The following is a 24636-nucleotide window of genomic DNA, read 5'->3' on the forward strand; positions in this document are numbered from 1 at the left end:
ACACACTTGTGTGTGCTCGTGTGCACGTACATGTGTGTGCAGTGAGAAAGCTCCAGAGCTCTGGGCATGTTGTCTCCTTGACCTGCAGCCCCTTTGCTGATTCACAACATGCTCCTGCTCGGGCCTCGTCCGTGTAAGAACCAGCATTCGGTGCCAGGGATTCAAAGTCAAGAAAGCAGGATTTACACCCTGAGGAGCTCACTGCCCAGAGGGAGAGAGAAAAAGAGGTCAGTGCGTATGGCCCAGTGACCGGGTGTGAGAGGCAGAGGGCTGTGGAGCCCAGAGGAGAGGCAGACCATCTGGCAGAGGGACAGAGAGTGGGGAAGGCTTCCAAGACAAGGAGACTCTGGAAGGAGTCTTGATGACAGAGGGAAGAGCTGTCAGGCAGGGTGGCGCCTGGGGAGAGCAAGGGGAGGGGCAAGATGCAAAGTACAGTGTCCCCAAGACACTGTACCCGGAAGCTGGCACTCACATCCATCCCAGCCCATTAGTCACTAAGCACCCTTTAAAAAACTCCCCTTCCCAGACTCAATAACCTCCAGTTATAACCCACCAATGAGAGGCATGTCAGCAGGCTGGGGACAGAAAGGGAGAGTCTGGGTATTTTCCTGTCTCTGTCGGTTGCCTCCGGCTGTGGCTGGGTCTCCACCGTGCTCCCAGTTCTCTCAGGGACCATCTCTTCCATTTGTCTCTAAAGCCCCAGAGTTTGGCACCTCCCTGTGGTTGATAGTCTGAGACGCTTCTACCTCTCAGGTGCTCACCTGTGCCTGGTTAAATGCCCTCCTCTGAACAACCCCAGGGGGCACTGTTTTCCTGCTGGGGCTCTGATATACACCCTGTGTTGCTGGCACTTAGGAGTCTTGAGGGAGTGATGGGAGAAGAGGCCAAGGAGCGATACAAGGTACAGACTTCCAAGCTCCACAGGCCACATAAAGGAATCTGAACTCAACTCTTTTTTTAAATATTTGTTTTAATTGTAGGTGGACACAATAATTATCTTATTTTTGTGAGGTGCTGAGGATTGAGCCCAATGCCTCTTGCATGCTAGGCAAGCACTCTACTACTGAGCCACAACGCCGGCCCCTGAACTCAATTCTTAAGGAAGAAGAGCCCCTAGGCAGAGGGGTCTAAGCAGGGCAGTGAGCTTAAGGAGGTGACGTTGGTGGCAGAGGAATAAAGGGATGTCTTCTAAAATGTAACAAGCAAAATTCATAAATTCATCACACACACACAAACCTACAGCACCTACACACATGCACACATGCACACAGGTTCCTGGGGGACTACGGTCTCTTCTGACAGCCTGAGAAAGCAAAATGGAAAAAAGGTTGAAGCAAGCCAAGTGTCCACGGATCAGTAAAATGTGGCTCATCCACACGATGGAATAGTATTCAGCCTTAAAAAGGAAGGAGTCGCTGACCTACTAGGACTTGGATGAACCCTGAGAACACCACGCTAAGTGAAGCAAGCCAGGCACAAACAGGCAAGTCCTGTATGACTTCACTTAAATAAGGGACGAAGGACGAATTCATGGACAGCAAGAAGGGCAAGATGCCAAAGCCCACAGGTGACACACCTACACTTGTGTCCATACCTCAGAGCCACCTGGCTATCCAGCAACAAAATCCTTCAATATCCCACAATGAGGAGGCAGCCTCCCCAGAGGTCCTGGGCCCTGCCGTGAGCGTGAACCACGTGAATGAGGGGCCAGAGCACGTGGGTCCAGAGTGTGTGGGGCGAGGAGACAGAGATGCGAGGAGAGGGCAGGAGCCAGAAAATGCCTCCCCATCAAACCACAGCAGCCCCTGACCCCGAGGCTCAGGACACCGTCCTACCCACCCCATCTCCTCCTCATGCTGGGGAGGCTGTGCTTGAACACACCCCTGGAGCACCTGGCATGAGGAGAAGGAGAGCTTGAGACTGAAATCCCCCCCCGACAGCCAGGGCCTGCTCCCTGGAGGGGCCGGTGGCCCATGCCCACCTTGCCGAGCTCCTGTGAGATGGAGATGACTGGGGCTGCACACGGTACAGAATAACTAGACGGTGAGTGTTTTACTCCCTCCTTCTGCAGGACATGTCATTATTGAGACTCCATCAGATGCCTCTGGTAAGCCCACAGGCATGGCAGGGCAATGCCCACATCTTCACTGAAGACTTCAAGGTCATATGAATGACGAGTCACCCAAAGACACTTGGGACCAGAGCTAAGGACCTTCCTGTTAGTGTCCAGGGGCTCCTTGGGAGATGGAGGCAGCCCCTTTCAGCTCAGACCAGCTCTGACAGTTGGCAATAACCTTTGAGTCTGAATCCTGTTCCCTGCACCCCCACCCCCACTAGCCTGGCAGACTGTGTGCTCACGTCAGCCCTTTCCCAGTCCCAGGCCCATCAGCCACTCCTCCTGAGACCTCAAAGACCCTCTTCTCTGACTTCATGTCAACTTGACTCCATCATCAGAGAAGCTTGGTCTGTCAGGGCAGGACACACACAGGGACCCCCTCCGTCCTCACCATTTGCATCCCATTTCTCAGGACCACCAAGCTACAGGCAGCTGGATTCTCAAATCCCCTCTCACAAAGAGCTGCTGCCCACCCAAGGGAGCCCTTGCTGCATCTCATCTGGTTGTCTTATTTTGGATTGTGTCCCTGACTTTCTGCCTAATCACACTTCTTCTCAGCAATATGGCACCCAAGAAGTTATCTTCCTTCAAGTCATCGAGAAAAACAGGGACCAGAACAGGGCCTGTTTTCCTCATCCTGTCTAATTTTGGCAACTGCAGCCTCACCACCATCTTTCAGTTTCCTAATTTGAAAACAGAGTCCCCTGTGACCCAGAAACTCTGCTTTCTAGCAATGCATCCCATACATGTACTTAGATATGCTTGTGGAGATGTCTATTCTAGGGTGTGTGCTGCAGCACAGTGTGATGGGGAGACACCAGACATCACTAAATGGGGAAATGGATAAAGCAAGCCCACAGTTGTCTACCCTGAGGAATGTTGTGTTGTACAGCAGGTAAAGAGAATGAAGTAGAACCAAGTGGGTGTGTATTAATCACAGTGTAATAATAATTCCAAAGCAAAAAAAATTTTTTAAATCTGTTCTTCTGTGGGGAAAAAAGGCACACTTATACACTGCTGATGGGACTGCAAATTAGTGCAGCCAATCTGGAAAGCGGTATGGAGATTCCTTGGAAAACTGGGAATGGAACAACCTTTTGACCCAGCTATCCCTCTTCTTGGACTATACCCAAAGGACTTAAAAACAGCATACTACAGTAACATAGCCACTGTTTTAATGTTTATGGCAGCACAATTCACAATTGCTAAAATGTGGAAGCAACCTAAATGCCCTTCAATAGGTAAATGGATAAAGAAACCATGGTACATATACATAATGAAATATTACTCAGCATTAAGAGAGAATAAAATTATGGCATTTGCAGGTCAATGGGTGGAGTTGGAGAATATCATGCTAAGCAAAGTAAGCCAATCCCAAAAAACCAAAGGCCAAATGTTCTCTAAGTAGATGCTGACCCAGAATTGCAGGGGAGGGGATGGAGGACCTTTGACTGGGCAAAGGAGAGGGAGGGAAGGAAAGGAGGCATAGGGGTAGGAAAGATGGTGGAATGAGGTGGACATCATTACCCTAGGTACATGTATGACTACACATGTGGTACGACTCTACATCGTGTACAGAGAAATGAAAAGTTTGCTGCAATTGTGTACAATGAATCAAAATGTATTCTGCTATCATTTTTTTATAACTGATTAGGAAAAAAATCTATCATTCTATATTTTCCCATAATGCCTCCAAGTTTTCTGTTCCCCCCACATTGCCCTCCCCTCTGCTCAGCCCTCCTCACCCCATCAGGACTCCAGCCCCAGTGCTCACAGAGGCCTCCCCGGCCACTACAGCAGCTCCATGGCAGGCCCTGCCCTGCCCACCCTCCATCACAGCCTTCATCTGGCTTACAGCAGTCATTGCCAGGCTAAGGAGGTACAGATCACTCCTTCTGGCTCCCCTCCAATTCCCTAGAACCCTACCCAGCCCTCAATGGGTACGTGTCCAGTGGAACTGGACTGAAGAAATGGACCCATCAAGCCTCACTCAGTGGGCAATAAGGAATGCCACAACATGCAATCCCTGCCAAGCACAGATTCATGACCTCTTTCAAGGCCAAGCCAAAGGAAGTTCACATGAAGGTAAATCCAACCGCTCCACCATTCTCCATCCAGACTGGGATGGGATAGGGCCACACTCCATGGTCAGCAAACTATGCTCACCGAGAAAGTCAAAGGAACCCCTTGGCTTCATTGGCTTCAAAGCTGAGCTGGAGCTACCATGCATTCTGTTCCTCAGTCTCTCCAGAAAAACATCAGTGCCCTCTGGGGAATTCTTTGCAGGTCTGGGGAAAGCCTGGTCCCTCTGCTTCTTCCTTCCCAAGGGTGTGCAGTCCCTATAAGTCACATCTTCATGCTTTTTCACTCTGACAGTCAGGAGAGCACAGCCACGGCAGCCTTGGTTTTGGCTTCCCAAGTCTGCTGATTTCTTCCCTTCATCACTTCTTGAGCATTAGAAGCTTCTGCAAATCCTCTCTGGATGTGTGCAGGAAACACATCAACGAGCAAATAGACGGACAATGCAATCCACCAAACTCAAGACAGGATGCCCAGCAAAGGAATGGAACAGACACTTCCCAGAAAAGTGAAATATGATTAGTCGAGAAATATATGAAAATAAGAGAATTCAAATTAAAATACACTGAGATTTCATCTCATTCCAGTCAGAATGGCAATTATGAAGAATACAAGGAAGAATAAGTGTTGGCAAGGATGTGGGGAAAGGGCACACTCATACATTGCTGGTGGGATTGCAAATCGGTGCAACCACCCTGAAATGAAGTATGAAGAGTTCTCAAAAAACTTGGAATGGAACCACCATTTGATCCAGTTATCCCACTCCTAGGTCCTATACCCAAAGGACTCCAAATAAACCCCTTTACTGCTTCAAAGCTGAGCTGGAGCTACCATCCATTCTGGTCCTCAGTCTCTTCCAAAAACCTCAGTTCCCTTTGGGAGATTTAAAATCAGCATACCATAGTGATACAGTCACATCAACGTTTATAGCAACTCAATTCACAACAGCAAAGCTGTAGAACCAACCTAGGTGCCCTTCAACAGATGAATGGATAAAGAAAATGTGGTTTATATACACAATGGTACATTGTTCAGCCATCAAGAAAAAATGAAATTGTGGCAATTCCAGTAAATGGATGGAACTGGAAACTATCATGCTAAGTAAAATAAGCCAATCCCAGAAAACCAAAGGTCATATGTTCTCTCCAATATGGCGATGCTAACACACAATAAGGGGGCATGGAAGGAAGAATAGAAGTACTTTGAGTCGGACAAAGGGGAATGAAGAGAAGGGAGGGAGGATGGGAATGGTAAAGACAGTAAAATCAATCACACAGAACTATCCTATGTTCATGTATGAATGCACAACCAGTAAAACTCCACATCATGTACAACCATAAGAATATATGTATAATGTGTCAAAATACTCTCTACTGTCATATAAATACAGAACAAATGAACAATTTTTTAATAAAAACACAGGTTTCCCAGGCTCCGAGAGTGTCCTGTCCTGGACAGTGAGGCTGGCAGCAGGTGAGCACCGTAGCCACCACAACAGGTGGGCTGGAGGGCAAATTCCAGGGGGGAAATGCCTACCTGGAGGCCAGCAGAGGAGACGAGGTCAGCCACACAGAAAATGGCCAGGTCCAGCAGTAACCCCCCATCCTCTGATTCTCAGTGACCTGAACCTTCAGAGGGAAACAAGTGTGGACAGCAGCTGGCAGAACCCAAACACAGTGGGGAACAGCCACACAGGTAGTGGGGCAGACACAAAGGACGGCTTCTGTTCTTGAGCATCCCAACGAGACAGAGGGAGCCGGCACAGGAGAACAAGGCTTGAGGTCACAGCATAGACCTCAGGCGGAAGAATGAGCTCTACCCTGGACACATGCGTGGACCACTGCAACCACCCCATCACCACCTGCGTGGGTCCCACGAAGCCTATGCAGCCCCCTTGACATTGACCCCTTCGGTCCCCTTCCAGCTTTGCCCTAAGCTGCTGACCCTCCCAAAGCCTCCTGACCCTCCAATCACAGTCACACATTGCACACAAGGGTCTCCTCCACCTGACAGCCCTCCCCGCTCCTGCTGAAAGTCACAATCCACTACCTCCAAGTGCAGAGGTGGGGCTCCAGGCCTCCTAGGACAACTGGTTCAAGGCTGGCCTGAGCCGCAGGCCAGGTCCCCAGCAGTGTCCTGGGAACTGAGGAAGAGCAAGGAAAATGAGAAATGACCTGGGACCACAGGGAGTGGCATAGCTCTCAAATCCATCATTTCATTCCACCCTCACGGGAACCCACTAAGGCGGGCGTTTTATTATCCCCACTGCCAAAACGAGGCAACAAGGGTCAGGAAAGAGCTGTCGACATGCCCAGAAGCGCATTAGAAAAAGGCCGAGTCAAAATGGAGCCACGAGAAGCCGGACTCACCCTATAGACCTCGGCGGCACTGCTGCCATCACACCGTGACATAAATAGGCACTCGTGTTCATCTCTCCCAGGAAGCTGGGGAGAAGCTTCCCAAGGACTGGGCATGTCTACACCACCATCCTACCCTGACCCTGACAAACTCAAGGGTACCCTGTTGGAAGGAGGGAACTTCCCTCATCTACCCTCAGACTCCATGGGATATAGATATTACAGTTATAATTGGAAATCTCCATTAAACAAACAAATGCTTGGGTTGTGGTAGAGCACTTGCCTAACATGTGCAAGGTTCCAGGTTTGGTCCCTGGTACTGGAAGGAAAAAATGCTTCCTGAGAATAAATGATGAACCAGCTGAAAAATATCAACTCATTCACTCATGCACCATTTTTATTTAATGAGCATCTACTAAGTTTCAGGTGCTGTTCTAAATGCTGCAAATCCAGCAGCATTCAACAAAACAAGCAAAAGTGCCTGATGTAGTTGGGTAGGAGGAATCACTCCCAATATCCTATAGCACAACACAATAACTATCATTGCCAACAATTAAATGTAGATTTCAATATAGCCAGTGGAAAGGATTTTGATGTTCCCAATACAAAGAAATGAAAAATGTCTGAAGTGACAGATATGCCAATTTCTCTGGTCTGATCATCACACATCATATACATGTGTTGAAATGTCACATGGAACCCTATAAACGTGTACAATTACTGTGTGTCAATGAAAACAAAAAAAATGTATTTTTAAATAAACTGCCTGTCTACACAGAATTCATATTCTGGCTGGGGATAGACAGATATCAAAATCTGAGTAAATAGGAATAAATTGAATGGGAACAAATAAGAGGGAAAGGGGTGCCGAGGAGAAACAGAATCTCAAAGCTAAGGAAGTGGCATTCAGATATCTGCAGAAAGTGTCCCAGGCAGGGGAACAGCCAGCACAAAGGTCGGAGGCAGGTCTGTGCCTGGCATGTTCAGCAGCAGGAGGAGCTGGAGAGGCATGAACGAGTACAATGGAGAAAAGGAAGTGAGAGAAGGCAGCGAGTGGAGGCCCAGATCAGGCCCAGTGGCTATTACTCCTGTATAAGAGAAAAAAGCTCCCGCGGTCAGAGTGGACCTCTAGGTGCACCAGGAAGTTGCTCCTAGACTTTCTGTCCCCCAAAAGTTCCATTGGGATGGACATTCCTTAAGATATTCAAGAAACAAGCCAAGCAAGATCCTGTGGGCCTCCTACCCAGCCAAATCAGTACCGAGAAACAGGCAAGAGATGTCTGCTTCCCGGGCCTCCTGTGCGACATCGGCTAGGATCCTTTTGCAACAGGCCAAGGAAAACCTTTAAAGTAGAAGCTCCTGCCCTGCTCATTTTAGTCAGCTTTTTCACTGCTCTGACTAGAGGACCCGACCAGACAACTGTAGAGGAGGAAAAGTTCATTTAGGGGCTCACGGTTTCAGAGGTCACAATCCATAGACTCAGACTCCATTCCTCAGGGCTCGAGGTGAGGATGAACATCATGGAGGAAGAGAATCCCAGCGGGAAGCAGCTCACATGATGATCAGGAAGCAGAGAGAGAGAGTCCACTCTCCAGTTACAAAATATAGACCCATAGCCACACCCCCAAATGAACCACTTCCTCCAGCCACACCCCACCTGCCTCCAGTTACCACCCAGTTAATCCCACCAGGAATCAATTCACTGATTAGGTGAAGGCAATAACCCAATCATTGCTCCTTCAAACCTTGTCTCACATGTGAGCTTTTGGGGGACACCTCACATCCAAACTGTAACAGATCCTTTTGCAACAGGCCAAAAAAAAAAAATCGTTAAAGAAGAAGCTCTTGCCCTGCTACTGTGCTGAAAGTCCAGCCACAGAAGAGGGTGGTTCTCTGATACTCACCTTGCAGATCAGACACACCAAAGCTTGGAGAGTACCCGGCTTGCCCCAATGAAGTAAGCAGGGGGACATGGACTTGAACAGAGTTTGGGGCCACATCCCATGGGTGCCCTTCATGGAATTCTGATATTTAGCAAATCACCTCTCCCTGTTCCCTGTCATGTGTGGACTCAAGGAGATTTGGGGAGAAGGGAGATTTCAATGGGAGCCCACATTTGTCCTCCAAGAAGCACGGTGGGGCATGTGTGGGAACCGGCACAGCCTCACTTCCCTATATTTATCCACGCTGCACCAGGCACCTCCTCAAATCCCCAGATGCATGGCGGAACCCAATGGAGGGGCGAGGGAACTTCAGAGCTAATGAACTTTAATCTTCTGGCGAACACTACAATTAACGCGCCCCAAAGTACAGTTGCTTTGTAATTAGATTGAAGAACAAAACCCAAAACACTCGTCCGGGGAAAGTTATTGTCGAACTTCTTCCGTAGGTTTCCTAGCAATTAAACTCACTTGCTCATTTCATCTGGAAAAAGTATTTATTACTTCAATTTAAACTAATGCCATAATGATACGATGTGTGTTATTAACCAGATCTCCTGCCAACGCAGTTGAGTCCTCTGGTCTGCTCTGCCAGGGGCTGGAAAGGACACGCTGTCAGCAAGGAGGACCGATTAAAATAGCATTTGTCCTAAAAATTCTCTTTCTTCCAGGAAGTTTTACTTCAGGAAGATTCTAGAAGTGAGGCCCAACAGCTGTCAGGTGTTTGCTATGGGAACAAAGAGGGTCATCCTGCTGAGGCGTAGTGGCTCACAAGGGCCACGTGTGCTCAGGCAGTGAACCTCAGGGAGGCTGGGCAGCTCAGCCCCACCATGGGGCTTGGATAGCACCCTGCAGGTCAAAGAGCTACCTCCAAGCTCTGTCTCCCCAGGCACCAAGAACACAAGCAAGATACAGTTGAATTTCTGCAGAACAAGTCAGGACTGGGATTCACCAGCACCCTTGGGATTCAGCAGGCCTCCTTTGGACCACAGCTGGGCAAAGTTCCTGAACAGTGGATCTTACTGAGCACTTAGCAAGCACCAGGTACTAGGCTAAGCCTTTTATGTAAATGAGTCATTTACTTCCCACACTGACCACATTGGACAGAGAAAATTATCTTGTCCCCGTTTTACAAATGAGGAGATTGTTGCATAGAATGGTTAAGTGACTTGCCCAATGTCATACAGCTACAGAAGCAGATGTCGGATTCATTCCAACAAGACTTCTCTAGAGCCCATGCCTTTAACTGCTAAACCCAAGGGCCATCCTCAGCCAGGGGAACAAACAGCCACATCTCTTGCACCAAGATTCTCCTGAGGTTCTCCATGCCTACACCCACCGTTGTGAGGAAAGAATTCTGACCACTGCCACTACTGGTCCCCACACATGGTTTATTGTGATCACACAGACCATTAGCCTGTGCCAGGCACTCTGCCACATGCTTTCCCTTATGGCTCAGAAATTACAATCCTGGTTCCATAGAGGAGGAAGCTGAAGCTCAGAGAAGTCACCATGGGCGGTAAGTAGGAGGGACAGAGTGGTAAACCATGCTTTCTCCATTTCCTTATTTATTTTTGCACTTGATATAAAACTCAAAACGTAGACGAAATTGCACAGGGAAAGTACATCGCCCATCCCTGTCCCAAGAATTCCTTATCATGACTGTGTGTCTATTCAGATATGCACACCAATAAGCTCACATTTGCACAGCCACACTCCCCAGCACATTCTCACTTTGCTATTGTCAGCAAACATTCCCTTTTCTATTAAATGTACACATTACAATTTGCTGAAGATGGATATTTAGGTTGTTACTCATTTCTGCTGTTACCAACAATGCTGCAATAGATTCTTGCACATTAAAAAAAAAAAAAGTCCACCTGTGGTGCTTGCTACCCACAGTGGATCCCTGGATAGTCTGCCCGGCATCCCTGAGGTCTCACTGCCCGTGCCCATGTGGCACCTGTGAGCCACTCCATCTTCTCAGCTGGCCACCCCAGCTGGTTCCCATAGCAAACACCTGACAGCTGTTGGGCCTCACTTCTAGAACCTTCCTGAGGTAAAACTCCCTGAAAGAAAGAGAATTATAGGACAAATGTGAGCAGAGATGCCCAGGCTTGGGGAATCAGACCTGGCCAGTTACCGCTCACCAGTCACATTCTAGAGCAACTCCATTCACTTCTCTGAGCCTCAGTTTCCTCATCTGTGAAGCAGGGACAGCTCAAACCCACCTCACGGAGCTGGTGCAGCTAAAGCTTCTTCATGGCACCCAGCACAGGAGCTGGTGGTCACTGGCTGGAGGCCTGGGTCATCTGGGAAGTTCAGTCCTGCCTCTGGTAAGACTCTGGGCCCACAGTTCGTCCTCAATCAGATCATAATTCCTATTCATGTATTGGTTTCTTTCCTTTTATTTATAGTCAATCAGTCTGAGCTGGAGGCAGTAGAAGGTCTAGAACCTTCCAGCGATGAAGGCCACACCATCTCCTTTGTCTGCCCCTAGATCCCTGGACTGAGGATTAAAAAAAAGGACCCCAGGGTACTAGCCAAAGAAGCAAGTTATGGCTCCCAGGGATTCTGAGCTCCTCATTGAGGCCTCTGTGACCTGCCCCAATCTGTCCCTCCAGCCTTGTTCCTGGCCACCACCCATAATGCAGCCACGTGATCTTTCCTCTTCTCATCGCTCGCTCCCAGGCCTTCCAGCTTATTCTTCCCTCTGCCTGGAACATACTTCCCAGTCACGCCTCTCCCCATTGCCCTTTGCTGGTGTAACTTCTACTTGTGCTTTATGTACTTGCTTAAATGTCAGCTCCTCCAGGAAGTTCTCCCTGACCCCCCTGTCACAGGCTATGCTGGATGAGCCTGAGCCTTCTTCAATCACCACCAAGAACATGACCAGTCCTGCGGTCATGTCAGGGAAGGACAGGGCTTAGGCGGGAAGGATGCTGGGTCACAGATGCAGAGAGAGGTGGGCTCACCTCAGGGGCCAGGCAAAGCTTGGACTGGGCCCTAGCTGTAGATGTCCTGCCGGGTGAACAAAATCTGCTCTCCATGCAGAGAGCAAGGTTTCAAAAGGAAACTATCAGTATGACATCTGGGTAGGGAAAGACTTCTTCAATAAGACAAGCAAGAGAACTAACTATAAAAAGACAAACACATTTGACAACAATACAATAAAGAACTTCTGTTCATTGAGACAAGCAACTAACTGAAAGGAGATACTTGTCACACATAGCTTACAAAAGAAAGGGCTCGATGTAAAAATTAACAACTACAAACAGGCACTTCATAGAGAGGAAAACAAAAATAGCCCATGAAGACACATAAAGATGTTCAACCTCATTTATCATCAGAAAAACATAAATCAAAATCAGAGTAAAAGAACATTTTGCACTAGAAATTTAAATGTACAGACAATACAAAGTATCGGTGAGATCCAGCACTTAGCGAATCACCCTACACAGCAGAGGGTGGCATAAATAGGTAGGAATGCTTTAAGAAACAATTTGGTATAAGTGAATAAAGCAAAACATGCATTGGCCCTTTTAGGCCAGCAGCTCTCCTCCTCCAAATAGACTCTCAAAAACAATCTTGCACACAAACACCAAAAGAGAAAGTTCTTATCAGCGTTATTTGTAATAACAAAAATCTGGAAACAATCCAAATGTCCAGTAACAATAAGATGGATAAATAAATTCAATATACTGTGCAAAAGAAAATGATTAATATACCCACATCAAGTGGATGAATCTCAGAAACCTAATGTGGAGTGACAAAAGCAATCACAGAAATATACAGAAGTGTTATTCACATATGTAAGATTCACAAACAGACCAATTAAACAATATGTATTTGAGGATCCATAATTATCAAGTAAAGCCAGAGACTGATTAGGACCTAGTCAAAACAGTGTTTAAGTCCTTGTAGGGGAGGAAATGATGAGAGTAAAGTATATAAGGGCTTTTTTACATTTTTTTAAACTGACTATGGGTTCTGGGCATTCACTTTATTATTTTTTAATTTGACATATGCGTTAAAACTATGTATAACTTTCATTCTATTCAAAATAATTTTAAGACTAGACAATGACCATCATGCAGAGCCCTAAGATTTTATTTTTGCAGAATCCTAGCTCTCAAGCCATCCCAGGCCTGCAAGCTGGACTAGAGACCCAAAAGGGTCTACCAGACCTTAAAGATGCTAAAAAGAATCCTTGGACTGTGACTTCAAATACCAGCTCTGTACAGCTCTAGCCAAGTTGCTACACCCCTCTGTTTCTTCATCTAAAATGAGTCCTTGGCAAAATACACCGTACATGGTAGGAACTCAGTGAATATTTGCTGAATGAATGAGTCAGTGATATCTAAGATCCCATCACAACTATAACCCTCATCCAAATGTAGAGGGAAATTGTGGCTACAGCTACTAGCACCCACCTCCAACACACACACACACACACACACACACACACACACACACACACACAAATATCCCAACATTTTAAGTGGCAAGACAGAAAGTTCTCTGTTCTCTTTCATCCAAACTTTTGATATTTTAATGTTACAGATTTTCTATCCCAAATGTCAGTTTCTCTTTTATTTTTCCTTTTGCTGTCACAACAAGCACACAAGTATATTCCATGGAACTTTACCAAATGGCACATCTCATATTTTGTAAACCATATACACACAAACTTCTCTCTCACCCTGCATTAGTCAGCTTTCTGTCACTATGATGAAACACCTGAGGCAGTTAATTTATAAAAACAGAGTCTTATTCTGGCTCACAGTTCTGGAGGTTCAGGTTGAAGATCTGGCAGACTCATTGCATTGGGCCTCTGGCAAAGGAGCCACATGGTAGTGGGAGTGCATCGTGGAGCAAGCCACTAATATCACAAGCCAGGAAGCAAAGAAACCGAGAGACTGGGGTCCCACCATCCCCTTGGAGGGCACACCCCCAGTAATCTAAGGGGGCCCCACCAGGCTCTGCTTCCTATAGGTCCATAACACCTCCCAAAAATGCTACCCTGGAGACCAAACCTTTAACACATGGCCTTATGAGGGACATTAATCATCCAAACCACAGCACACCCCTCTGCCAAATTCTACCTCAGGGACCATGGCTTTTCCTGCTCTGATCTCTGACTCTTTTTTTTTAAGAGAGAGAGAGAGAGAGAGAGAGAGAGAGAGAATTTTTGATATTTATTTTTTAATTATCGGCAGGCACAACATCTTTGTTTGTATGTGGTGCTGAGAATCAAACCCAGGCTGCACGCATGCCAGGCGAGCGCGCTACCACTTGAGCCACATCCCCAGCCCCTGATCTCTGACTCTTAACTGAAATGCCCAGTCCTCAGGTTCCAGCCATAGAAAAAAAAATTGGGTTTAAAGGGAGCCTGATGGGCAAATGAGGAAGAATCAGGTCTCACCCCACAAAGTAGGGGTCCTACGTATAATGGTCAATAAAGTGACTGACCACAGCAGGCTATGGCATACTGAGACCATTCTAAACCAGCCCTGCCTCCTTACTGGCATCAATTCTGCTTGGCTGGGGATAGGAGAGAGAAGCTGGAGCCTAGAAAGCCCCAAATTCCAGAAATCAGATGGTGCCTTGGCTAAGAGCATGGGTCTTAGAGTCAAAAATCTCTCTCTGAGCCCCCTTTTCCTCATTTGTACAATGTTCCACTAAGCCTACCTCAGAGGGTATTGGGTGGCTTAAATAAAATAATGTATGTAAAGACTCTTACAGATCAGCACCAAGAAAAGTCACTACATCCCCCAACCACTCTGTTTGACTTTGGAAGAAATAAAACAGTCTTTACACTCAATTTGCTTTTTAATTGGGCTCATCTGCAGCTAGTGCTGCAGTGAGTGGGGTGGAGGAGGAGCCCTGGGAGCTGGAGGCACCATTTGTCTTGGCCATATCAGCAATGAGAATCCACCATAGCACTCACAGTTCACTGCCAGCAATGCTGAAGGAGAAACCCACATCACTTCTTTCAGGGCTGGGTTGCTGCATGGAACAGCACGTGAGCATCTACCACCCTGGCTCACCTAACATGGGCACATTGGAAAGTAAGATGGAAGCTCTCTGCCCATGAGGGGAATAGCCAGGTCAAGCAGAGAGTGTCAAGAAGTTACACCTTTACAGTAACTTAATCCCAATAGATTTTGAAGTGAGGAGGCCAATGACCTTGGCAGGCAAAGGCAGGGGGTCCCGTCCAGATCCAAAAGCTCTGGCCTCCAAAGAGCCTAAAGCCAAATAGGTCAGCACCTTGGATAGCGCTAAAGGGGCCCACTGCTCTGACAGGCTTCCCAGTATATATGGTAGGTCTGAGGTCCCCCATTCACATCCCTGGCCAGATTAGACTCAGCAAACACGGCAGCTCACTGCCAGTCCCTCTTTTCCACTGTGGAAGCCTCACAGAGCCACCACAGTACCTAAAATTGCTGGACCCACATACAGCCTCAGAATCCTACCCAGGGACACCTCAGTCAGCGGTCCACAAGTGATCCACTGAGTGAAAGCTACTAGTCACCCTGCATCTTTACAGAATCAAAGGTTAAGGGTGGTCTAGTCAAAAACTAACTTAAACTTCACCAAAGGTGGCAAAATCATTCACATCAGAAAACAGGGGCACGTCTTTGGGGTTGCTAGAAGGTTCTGGGTGGGGTAGGAGAAGAGATAGGCAGGGCAGTGTGTCTAAAGGATGAAACAGTTGCTTTCCAGTTGCCTACCCTCACCCTGATTCAAATGTCAGCCTACCCAGTGCCCTTTACTGTCTCCCCATCTCTCCTCTGTCCTGTGAGGAAATTATTTAGCAATTCCATGTCTTTGCCCATGAGTTTGTTCACTTGTGACTACTTCTTGAGAGGATTCTCTAAGCCAGGGACCATGCTGAGCAGCAGCAACAACACAGCAGTGAAAAGCACATGTCCCCCTCTCCTGGAGCTGAACACCTGGTGAGGGAGTCCAGTGTCCACTGAGGACCAGCCCTAGTGAGTATAAGGATTAGCTGAAGGCAAGCTGAGATCAGAAGAGCGTATGGGCAAGATACCAGCTCTGTAGGACAGGTGGGATCAGGATGTCTTTCTTTGAGGACCTGCTTCTTGAGCTAAGTGGGGATAAGGGATGAAGCAGGGAGAAAATACCCAGGTTGGGCAAATGCCACCAGTGTCATTCAATCTGCAAGGATCACAGGAGTTTGCACAGTGAGCAGACTGGAGTGCTACTATGGCTAAGGCTCCCCAGGCCCTAGGGAGTAGGCCAGAGTAGAAGGGAAACAACAGCAACTGGGAGAAACAGGCTGGGAAGGACCTGAACACAAGTGATGCCAGGGCATGCCCCTGCCCTGGCAGTGTCCACACCTCCCACAGGGCCCATCCTCTATGCAGACTGGACTTCTGGGTTGAGGCACAAGCCTAAAGAATTTTCAGGGGAAGGCCTGAACCCTGCAAGATGTTCCATGTCACCTGGGGACTGTTACATACCTCCTCAAGGACCAGGGACTAAGCAGGGGTGGGAAGGAGAGGCCAGGTCCTGGACAGAGTCCAATCAAGTCCCCAGAGCCTCAGGCCACCCTCGTCCCCATCAGCACCTCATCATTATTTCAGCACAGAAACTGTTTGCTCTTTCAATTCTTCCTGGAAGGCTCCAAACAGCATATTTATTCAAGAGCTGAGGACAGCATCCCAGTCTTAGGGAAGCAGAGTATTTAGCAAATGCAAACATATGCTGACTTCTTTTCTTAGTTACATTCTTGGCAAAGGAATTATTTCACTAGGAGACAAAATGGGACTTCCAGAGTTCACCCATTCCATCCTGCTCCAGCCCATGGGGCTACTGACCCTCACTAGTACCCTTTGTCCCTTAACACATAATGAGATGGCTGGGGCTATAAGGTGGGTAACATAAGGATCCCTGTGAGAAAAGAGCCCTGTATCCTGACTGGTGGTCACACAAATCTGCACATGTGATAAAACCACCCAGACATAAATTCATACCCAGAACAACGTGTAAACTGTGAACAGAGACCATGGACTTACCTGATCCTGGTTGTGATACTGTACTACAGTTACCCTTGGGAACTTGGTTGAAGAGCACATGGGATCTCTCTGCATTATTTCTCATAAATGCTTGTGAAACTCAATAATCCCCAAATAAAATATTTTTAAATGAAAACCATTTATCTCAGAACTCAGACTGATCTTTTTATACAGAGAAATCATAAGTAAACATGAACCATTTCTCCAAAGCCCATCTCTATGGTTTCCTAACAAGCACATTATACTTTTTTACATATGAGAGGTCTTCAAAGAAGCCATGTTTATCCATGCAGTATCCCCAGCCACAACAACCCAGGCTGGCCAAGGGATATTCTGGGCATCCCTCCCTCTGAACTTTGCCCTAGATTGAGATCCTGAAACTCAAGTCAGATCATGGTAGATGAAGGCAAGGAACCAAGAAGCTCATGCAAACATCCAACATGAGGGTCAATCTTTAGAGAAGAGGCCTCCAGGAGGACCCAAGTTGGCAGCCACCACCACTGCCTGCATGCAGCTCTTCAGATCCCTGCCAGCAGTTTATTAATATTTTATTGAAAACTCTTAACATGATTCAAACTTCAGCTGTCATGATAAGGTGCTGTTGCTAAGCAACTTCAGTGCCTATCTTCAGAACTGTTTTTGCAGGTCTTACCCTACTCATGAAGCTCAAGGTTGGGCCCAAGGACCCCAAGGCCCACTCAGCAGAGACCACCAACCACCCATGCACAGCCCAGCCAGTTCCCAAGAGCTGGGCCACCTTGGGTGAAGCCACACCTCTGAGGTCTCCCAGAACCCAGCCATCCCTGCACCCTAGCCCCAGAGCAGCCACCTACCCACCCCCCACTCACCATACTCGCTGTCGTAGAACATGACGAACTTCTGCCAGCGCAGCTCTGTCACCAGCCTGAGCATGACGTCGTTGAGACGGACAGGAGGTCTCGAAGCCAGTGTGTAGGCCTCTCCGTCTGGGCTGGGGTTAAGGTGGCAGGCGGTGCGTGGCGACCCCCCGGGGTTGCGCTGGACAAAGAGGTGTGGGATGTGCATGGCATCTGTGAGGGACTGCAGGGCGTTGGCAGATGCACAGCCGGTGGATGTGACCAAAGCCAAAATTCCCTGGGTCATGAGGTCACAGGCTAGAAAGAGATGGGAAAAAAAGGAAGGGTCACCATCAGCAAAATGCTTCCCAGGCTTTGATTCACACAGCCCGTGCCTGGCAGCTCATGCACGCATGAGGCCCCAAGATGCTCCCTCCAGGGACCAAGAACCCAGTCATAGGGTAGGCCAGCAACTCTCATGAACAGTCTCACTGACAATCTTAGCTAGACATTCTTGTGCCCATTTAACAGATGAGAACATGGAGTTTAGAAGGGGCAAAATTATTTACCCCAGGCTACACAAAGAAGGATGCTAGAGTAGGGATCCTTCTCAAATCTGCCTGGCTCACCCAAGAGAGCTCTAATCTAGTGATCCTACCCAGGACCATGAGCCCTTTTAATAGCCAAAAACTTATTTTGTGAATGTGGGTATCCCAGCAAGCTTGTCATAGGCTGAGAATATGCTGTGTGCTCTACAACTATTGGAAGAACTGAACTGATTAGACCTGAAAGGACTGAATTATATCAGAAAAGCAGGTAGACATGTCCTTACCCCCATAGAACTCAGGATATAGGCAAAAGAAAAGGCTGAAAACCAGCTCCTCTGGCCAAGTCCCTTGAGTCCTATCATGAAAATATTGGGTCAACCCCCAGATGAAGCAGTTTTCTCCAGAGCCCAGGCTGTTCCAAAACCACTTGAAAAATCACAGAAGATGACATGCCAGCAGCTCAAAAGCTTACCGCGGACATCCAGGAAGAACAGAGAGGGCCGCCAGCAATCTTTTCCAGGATTAATGCACTCAGGAACTCAGCTTTTGAAATCACCCAGTGACCACTAGGGGCGCCCCTTTGAGCCACACATTTGGGCCTTTTTAGGACATCAGACCAGCTAATAGAAAGACGCACCTCCCATGCCACAATCCCCCATGCCAGTTTTGAGGCAAACATTTCTTCCGAATGCTTTGTGTGATGGCAGGAATGTGGGAAAGCAGATGCGGTTTCAAAACACAGCCTGTGAATGGCAGCAGGCCATCTGCTGCACGCAGCAGACTTTGAACAACTTTGACAATGTGATTCTTTCGGTCGGGAGCCCTTGGGTTTAGGTAATGCCTCCGATAGGGCTGGGGGAAGGAGGCAAAGAACAAGGGAACCCACCCCCCAAGGAGAAGGCAACAGAAGGCCAGGTCCCTCCACACTCACCAGCATCCAAGGTGGCTGCTCCCCTGCCAGGGGCTGGACTCGCCCCTCATGAGCATCCTAATGATAACTCATATTGCACATTCTCCCTGCTGAATCCGCTGCCTCCAGAGCCAGGGACTGGAAGTGGTTACACAAGGGACAGTGAAGTCTCTCTTGAGAATCTCAAAGCCACCCACATGCTCTGCCCTCACCCTCCCAGTCTTCACAGAAATCCAATCACATCCTGCACATTTAGAGCCCAGGGGCAGCTCCCAAGAGCCTTTGGGAATAGAGTCAAACTCCATGCCTGCAGCCTCATAGCCCCTGCCACACTTCTGCCCACTAGACTCCAGCCAACTACCCACTCTTGGCCCCCAGACTCAACTCTTCAATCTGCATGCAATGCCATTCTTATTTCAGGACTCAAACTCTACTTCCCAGACTAAAGGCCCCTTGTTGCAGGATCCCCTGTTTTCCCTGTTATAGCACTGCATGGTTGCCTGACTCACTGTCTGGCTCTTCAACTTGATCTCAAGCTTCAAAAGGACACAATCAGTGCCTACTGTGTTCACTATCCTCCCACAGGCATGGAAGTGCACAGCACACAATAGTCAGTAAAGACTCGTGCAAGGATACCGTGAGCCCTGAGATTTTCATGCTCCCTGGTGAATAATTCCTCTCTGGGCACCCATCCAAACTGTAGGAACAGCACTAGGTCCAAAAGCAATGCAGAGGACACTTAGCAATACTCCTGGAATATTGCTGACAATCTAAAAGATGCAAATAGGTAAGTGGTTATGAAAGCGCTCCGTTTGCTGAAAGCATATGCAGCCTTTAAAACCATTCATGAAAACATCACAATAACATGGGAAAGTGCTCATCATAAAAAGGTATGTGAAAAATAATGCAAAATTGTATGTGTTTTATGATATCAATTAAATAAAACTCAACACGCATGAAAGAAAAATCAGAAGGAAATCATGCAAAATTGCTAGAAGCGACTGCAATTTATAAGAAGCCTAGAAGTGGTTCTCCTTCCTTTCTATATTTTGCCAAAAATTTCATGACATGAATAGGTAATTCCTTTAGAAAAGGAAAAAGAATCCTCCAATAATGGATAAGCACGAAAGCTATGTAAGAGGAGGGATGATTGTGCCAGAATTTCCTCTGGGCCAAACTCTGTCAAGCCGTTGATATATGTGAATTCACGTCATTCTCAGGACATCCATGGAGGGAAGGGATCACTGCATCCATTTCCCAGATAATGAGATGTGAGACCACACAACCGTCAAGGGACAGGGATGAACAGAGATGCCACCCAATCTCTTTCCAACAGTGCCAGACACACGGGGGAAATGTTTCTGAGAAACGGTCAAGTGAAAAAAAAAAAAAACAGGATACAAAATTATATGCTCACCCTGATTACAACTAGATAGAAAGCATCTGTATGAATAAGGCAAGAAAAACAAACACTAAAAGCTAAGACACAGCTGATGAATAGGTTGTTCTTTCTTCCTTTGTACAGACTCTCTTTAATGCCAAGATATTGCATTTATAATCTTAAAAAGCAATGTTATCAAATAAACTGAACATAGTAGGGCCATAAATTGTCCCAGGAACTCCAGCAATTAGTTGTGGAGGGATGATCCCAGCCCAGGACATTGGAGAGAGAAACCTCCTGGCAGCCACCAGTCACTCCAGGCTCTCATCACTCCCTCTGCCTAGCTCCCTCCCAAGTCACCACCTGACTCCCAATAGTAAACCCTATGAAGTCCCCAATTCCATATCCACCAGGCTCTAAAGTCACAGAACCTCTCTAAGCCCCAGTTTCACACATGCCATTTTGCACTGGGGACAGGGAACTGGCTCCTGCCCCCCTGCAGCCTCACACTCCCTACCACACCTCTGCCCACTAGATTCCAGCCAACTACTGTTTCATGCATACACTCAGCACACCCACCCACCCACCCGCCTCACTCAGGCCCCTGCCCTAAGCACTTGGAATCTACCCAGGAGACAGATACCACAAGTTGGCCTGAGAGAGGAAAAAAAGAAGACACTCTCCGGTTCATAAAGAAGTGTGAAGTGTGGTTGGCATCAGAGCCTCAAAGGGAGAAAAGGATTTAGACCAGCAGAAATGCGGGGGAAGGTTGTTGAGCGGGGATGTAGCAAGACAAAGACCCAGGAGCCAGGAGGCACACCTCACCAGGAGGGTGCAGGAAAAGACCTCACAGACCCAGTTCTGATTTTTACCTTCTAGTGAGTAGCCATGAGGTCCTGGGCAGGTCTCTTTGCAGAATCTCAGTTTTCTCCCAGCAGAACAAGGGGACCACTGACTCAGAACACAGATTACAACTGTCACAATGCACTGTGCACATAAAGATGCCAGACATCAGTTTCCTGGCCCTTTCCTTGGACCCTCCCCCTCTCCCCCCTCTCAACTTCTCCATCCAAGTCATGCCCAGGATCTTAAGCACGGGTCGTCACACCTGAGATCCACGTTGCCCCTCATGCTGACAGCCCTCCCTCATGGAGGTGGGCATGGCTGACCCACCCTTGTGCAGCCATCTGCAGCATCACAAGCCACCCAGTCTCAGCAAATGGGGTGGGTAATTAAGGCTGGAAGTCTCTCCCAGGCGCTAATGGAGAGACCCAATGCGAGTCAATTTTCAATCCACTGTGAATGGCCTGCTAATTGGGGCACTGTTGAAATGATGGTTATTTGGAGGCTTCTAACATAAAAATAATAAGATCAAAATACATCAGATCAAAGCCAAATTAGCTATTAGCTTAATCAAGGTTATGTGAGAGGAGACATTACACAACTTGTGCCCTGGTTGTGACAACAGATGCTGAACTCCTGGGTCTGAGTTTGGACCTTGTTGTGGACACGCTGTGGGACCTTAGGTGAGAGGGCAATCCTCTTGGGGCTTCTCTCCCTGCCCCTCTATGCACACACATCAACATCAAATCAAGATGATGGTACTCATTCCCCAGGGCTGTTGGGTGCACTCCATGAAAGTTTTTTATCTGTGGAGAGCAATGTGCTGCCTGGCACCTAATGGGACCTCAGAAGTCAAGGTCCTCTGGCTTGGAGCTTAGAGGTATTTCCTAACTTCTCTGGAGGATAACAGCTTTTGTTATCATTCTTTGCCTCCAATATCACATAGTCATAAAACTGATTTCTCTCTTGATTACAGTGCAGACTTGATGGATTGGTAAGGGCTCCCTGAGCAGGATGCATTGGTGGGGAAAGGAAGGAAGTAGAAATGAATCATAATGAGCAGCTCAAGATCCCTTCCCAGAGCTCTGGCCCAGGAAAGCAGAGGGTCAACATGAAGGCAGGTAAGCCGGTCAGCAGCTTCCCAGAAATTGGGAGGAGAGAGGCTGCTCTGAATTCAGGGTTGGCACTAGAGGAGAAGAGCCATGGAGCTCATCTAGGACTCCTAGACATGGCCCCCCAATCCAATATCACACTTCCATCAGTTTCCCTAGGGAAGATGTCAGCATTCAAGGATCTGGTTAATATATGCCAGGTACAAAACTGACCACCTAACAGGACAAACTCTCACTCACTCTCACCCTAGTTTTCTTATCCCTTGGTGAGAAAATTGAAGCACAGAGAGGGCTGGCTGGTCATTTGACAAGTGCTACACAGCCAGAGAACTTTAGAACCAGGTCACCAGGAACCTCCACTACCAATGATGGGAAGAGACGGAGGCCAGTAGGAGACAGAGCCCGGGACTCTGCAGTTGATCCTACATCCCCTTCTCTGGGTAGAAATCCCAGGGCAACTCCAAGCTTAGCACTCCCCAGGGAAAAGCAAGCAAGCAAGAATATGTCCTGCCCTGAATGAAGGCAATGCTTCAGCCCATCAAGTCATTTGGTACCTGACTGCAGGGTGGGTACTAGAGATAAGAGAAGTGCCTCCTGCAGATATTGAGGTCATTCTGGGCACTCTTCTCCATCCCCATAGGGATATCTATAAAATTCCCAGGACAAGGCTATGGGAAACAATGCCCCACAAAGTTTATGCTAGAAGAGACCCACCCTTCCAGTGCCTATGCCTGATAATGATGCTGGCCACTACCAGCTCCGCCCTGCCATCTGCCAGGCACCTTGGATGCCTCAATCCCTAGGCTCAGCCACAACTACTCCCCCTGAGAACCAGACCTGAGAGGAAATCCATCCATTTCAGTCCCTGCTCCTCTGGGATCACAAACTCCCTCAAACAGCAGCCCCTGAGTTAGCTGGTCTCTGGCTACCACCTTATAAGAACAACCTGAAGTTTCCCGACGGACAAGGAAAGAAAGAACATCCACCTGGGGTAGAAGCCTGGTAGGTGCTTCACTTCACCTAGGCTTAGCAAGGCTTGACTGCTCTCTGCAGGCAACAGGAGGGCCAGGCTCTGAGCAGAACCGGACTGAGCCCTGCCTGCCCAGAAGGAATGACCTCTCCCCAAGGGAGACCAGAACCTCTGCCAGCCCTGAGGCTGCTCCCTCAAGCAGGGCTCCTAGGGGCACCTCATGCCTCCAATCATCTTAACAGCTGCAGGCACCCAATCTCCCCCCACCCCCCGCCACCCTTGTTATCTGAGTCCTTCCTTTCCTCCTTTAAATTGGCACTGGCTTTATGAATATTTGAATTCTAATGGCTAATGCTTTAAATTAAGGTAGCATTTATAAATACTTTATGGCCAATGAATAATTGACCAAATTTAGTATTGTCATAACTCATAGTAAATTATTGATCTATGGAGAATAAACATTTTTCATCTTTTATTAAGACATACAAAGGGTAAACAAAATCATGGAATGAGGCCACATGGGGGGCAGGGCTGTAAAAGGCCAGCTCTAAGTCTCTGGCCCTGGAGAGCATGGATGCTCAGGCTCCCCAGGGGAAGGTGCCTCCTCCTGAGCACAGAACACACACTTGACGAGCAACCCTGTCCACCACTCGCTTTGGTCACTCTCAACTTGAGCTCTCCAAATTTCTGGAGACCTGCAAGCCCTTCTCCTCCTGCCTTCACTGCCCTCCTGGCCCAGTATTCTCTCTGGGCACTCTATTGCAGGGTCCCTCAGTCCCCTCTGTCTTCACATAGCATGGCCATGGAAACCTCAACCCAGGGTCAACCCACCATGGATCAACCGGCCCATCCACTTCTCTATCCCTATAAGCAAGTAACAGAGGGTGGCAGAGAGAGCCACATAGCTGGAAACTTGGTGACCTTGCAACATTATTGTCACCAACCCCCGTGGGTCAACAACCCCCACTGTGGTCACCACCTCCCCACCCTGCTATTCACCATACTCCCCTTCTTTACTATTACCTCCCTTCCTATTGTCCTTGAGCATCCCAGAGTTCTGTCCATGTTCAACTGATGGCCTTGCTTCACTCTTCATCAATAAACTAGAAGCAAGCATCCCAAGGCAGCTCCACTTCCTGCTTCAGATCTTCCCATCAATCTGCATTTGTACTGAAAGTTGAAGAAGGATGTCTCCCAGGTCTAAGGCTGCTCCCTGCTCCTAGGCTCAGGATGCCCCTGCCTCTTGCCTTCTCCCACACTTTTTCCATCATTTATGTCCTCTCTCTGTGGAATGATACATCTTCCATTTGCCTCTGAATATTAAATCCTGGACCCACTAAAGTTTCCACATTTTTCCAGCTCATAGCCCTCCCCTGGGCTCCTAAGCCCCAGCCAACAGCCTACCTGATGTCTCCACTGGCCACTCAAACTTGACAACACAGAGTTCATTGAGCTGATTCCTCAATCTCGGGAAAGTGGCACCCCCATCTACCCACTCCTTCTTGCAGCTTCTTACTTCCTCA

At 48.0% G+C, this 24636-nt stretch overlaps 1 protein-coding gene across 1 annotated transcript in view; it reads right to left on the minus strand.

Annotated features, from left to right (window-relative positions):
* Nucleotides 1–24636, minus strand: part of Grid1 (glutamate ionotropic receptor delta type subunit 1) — a 707905-nt gene that overhangs the window by 525444 nt on the left and 157825 nt on the right. The window contains exon 3 of the mRNA XM_026397042.2: nucleotides 17383–17667. Coding sequence (XP_026252827.1) covers nucleotides 17383–17667 — 285 coding nt within the window. The remainder of the gene's footprint in view (nucleotides 1–17382; nucleotides 17668–24636) is intronic.

This window comes from Urocitellus parryii, chromosome 5 (assembly GCF_045843805.1).
Source record: "Urocitellus parryii isolate mUroPar1 chromosome 5, mUroPar1.hap1, whole genome shotgun sequence".
Lineage (NCBI taxonomy): Eukaryota > Metazoa > Chordata > Mammalia > Rodentia > Sciuridae > Urocitellus > Urocitellus parryii.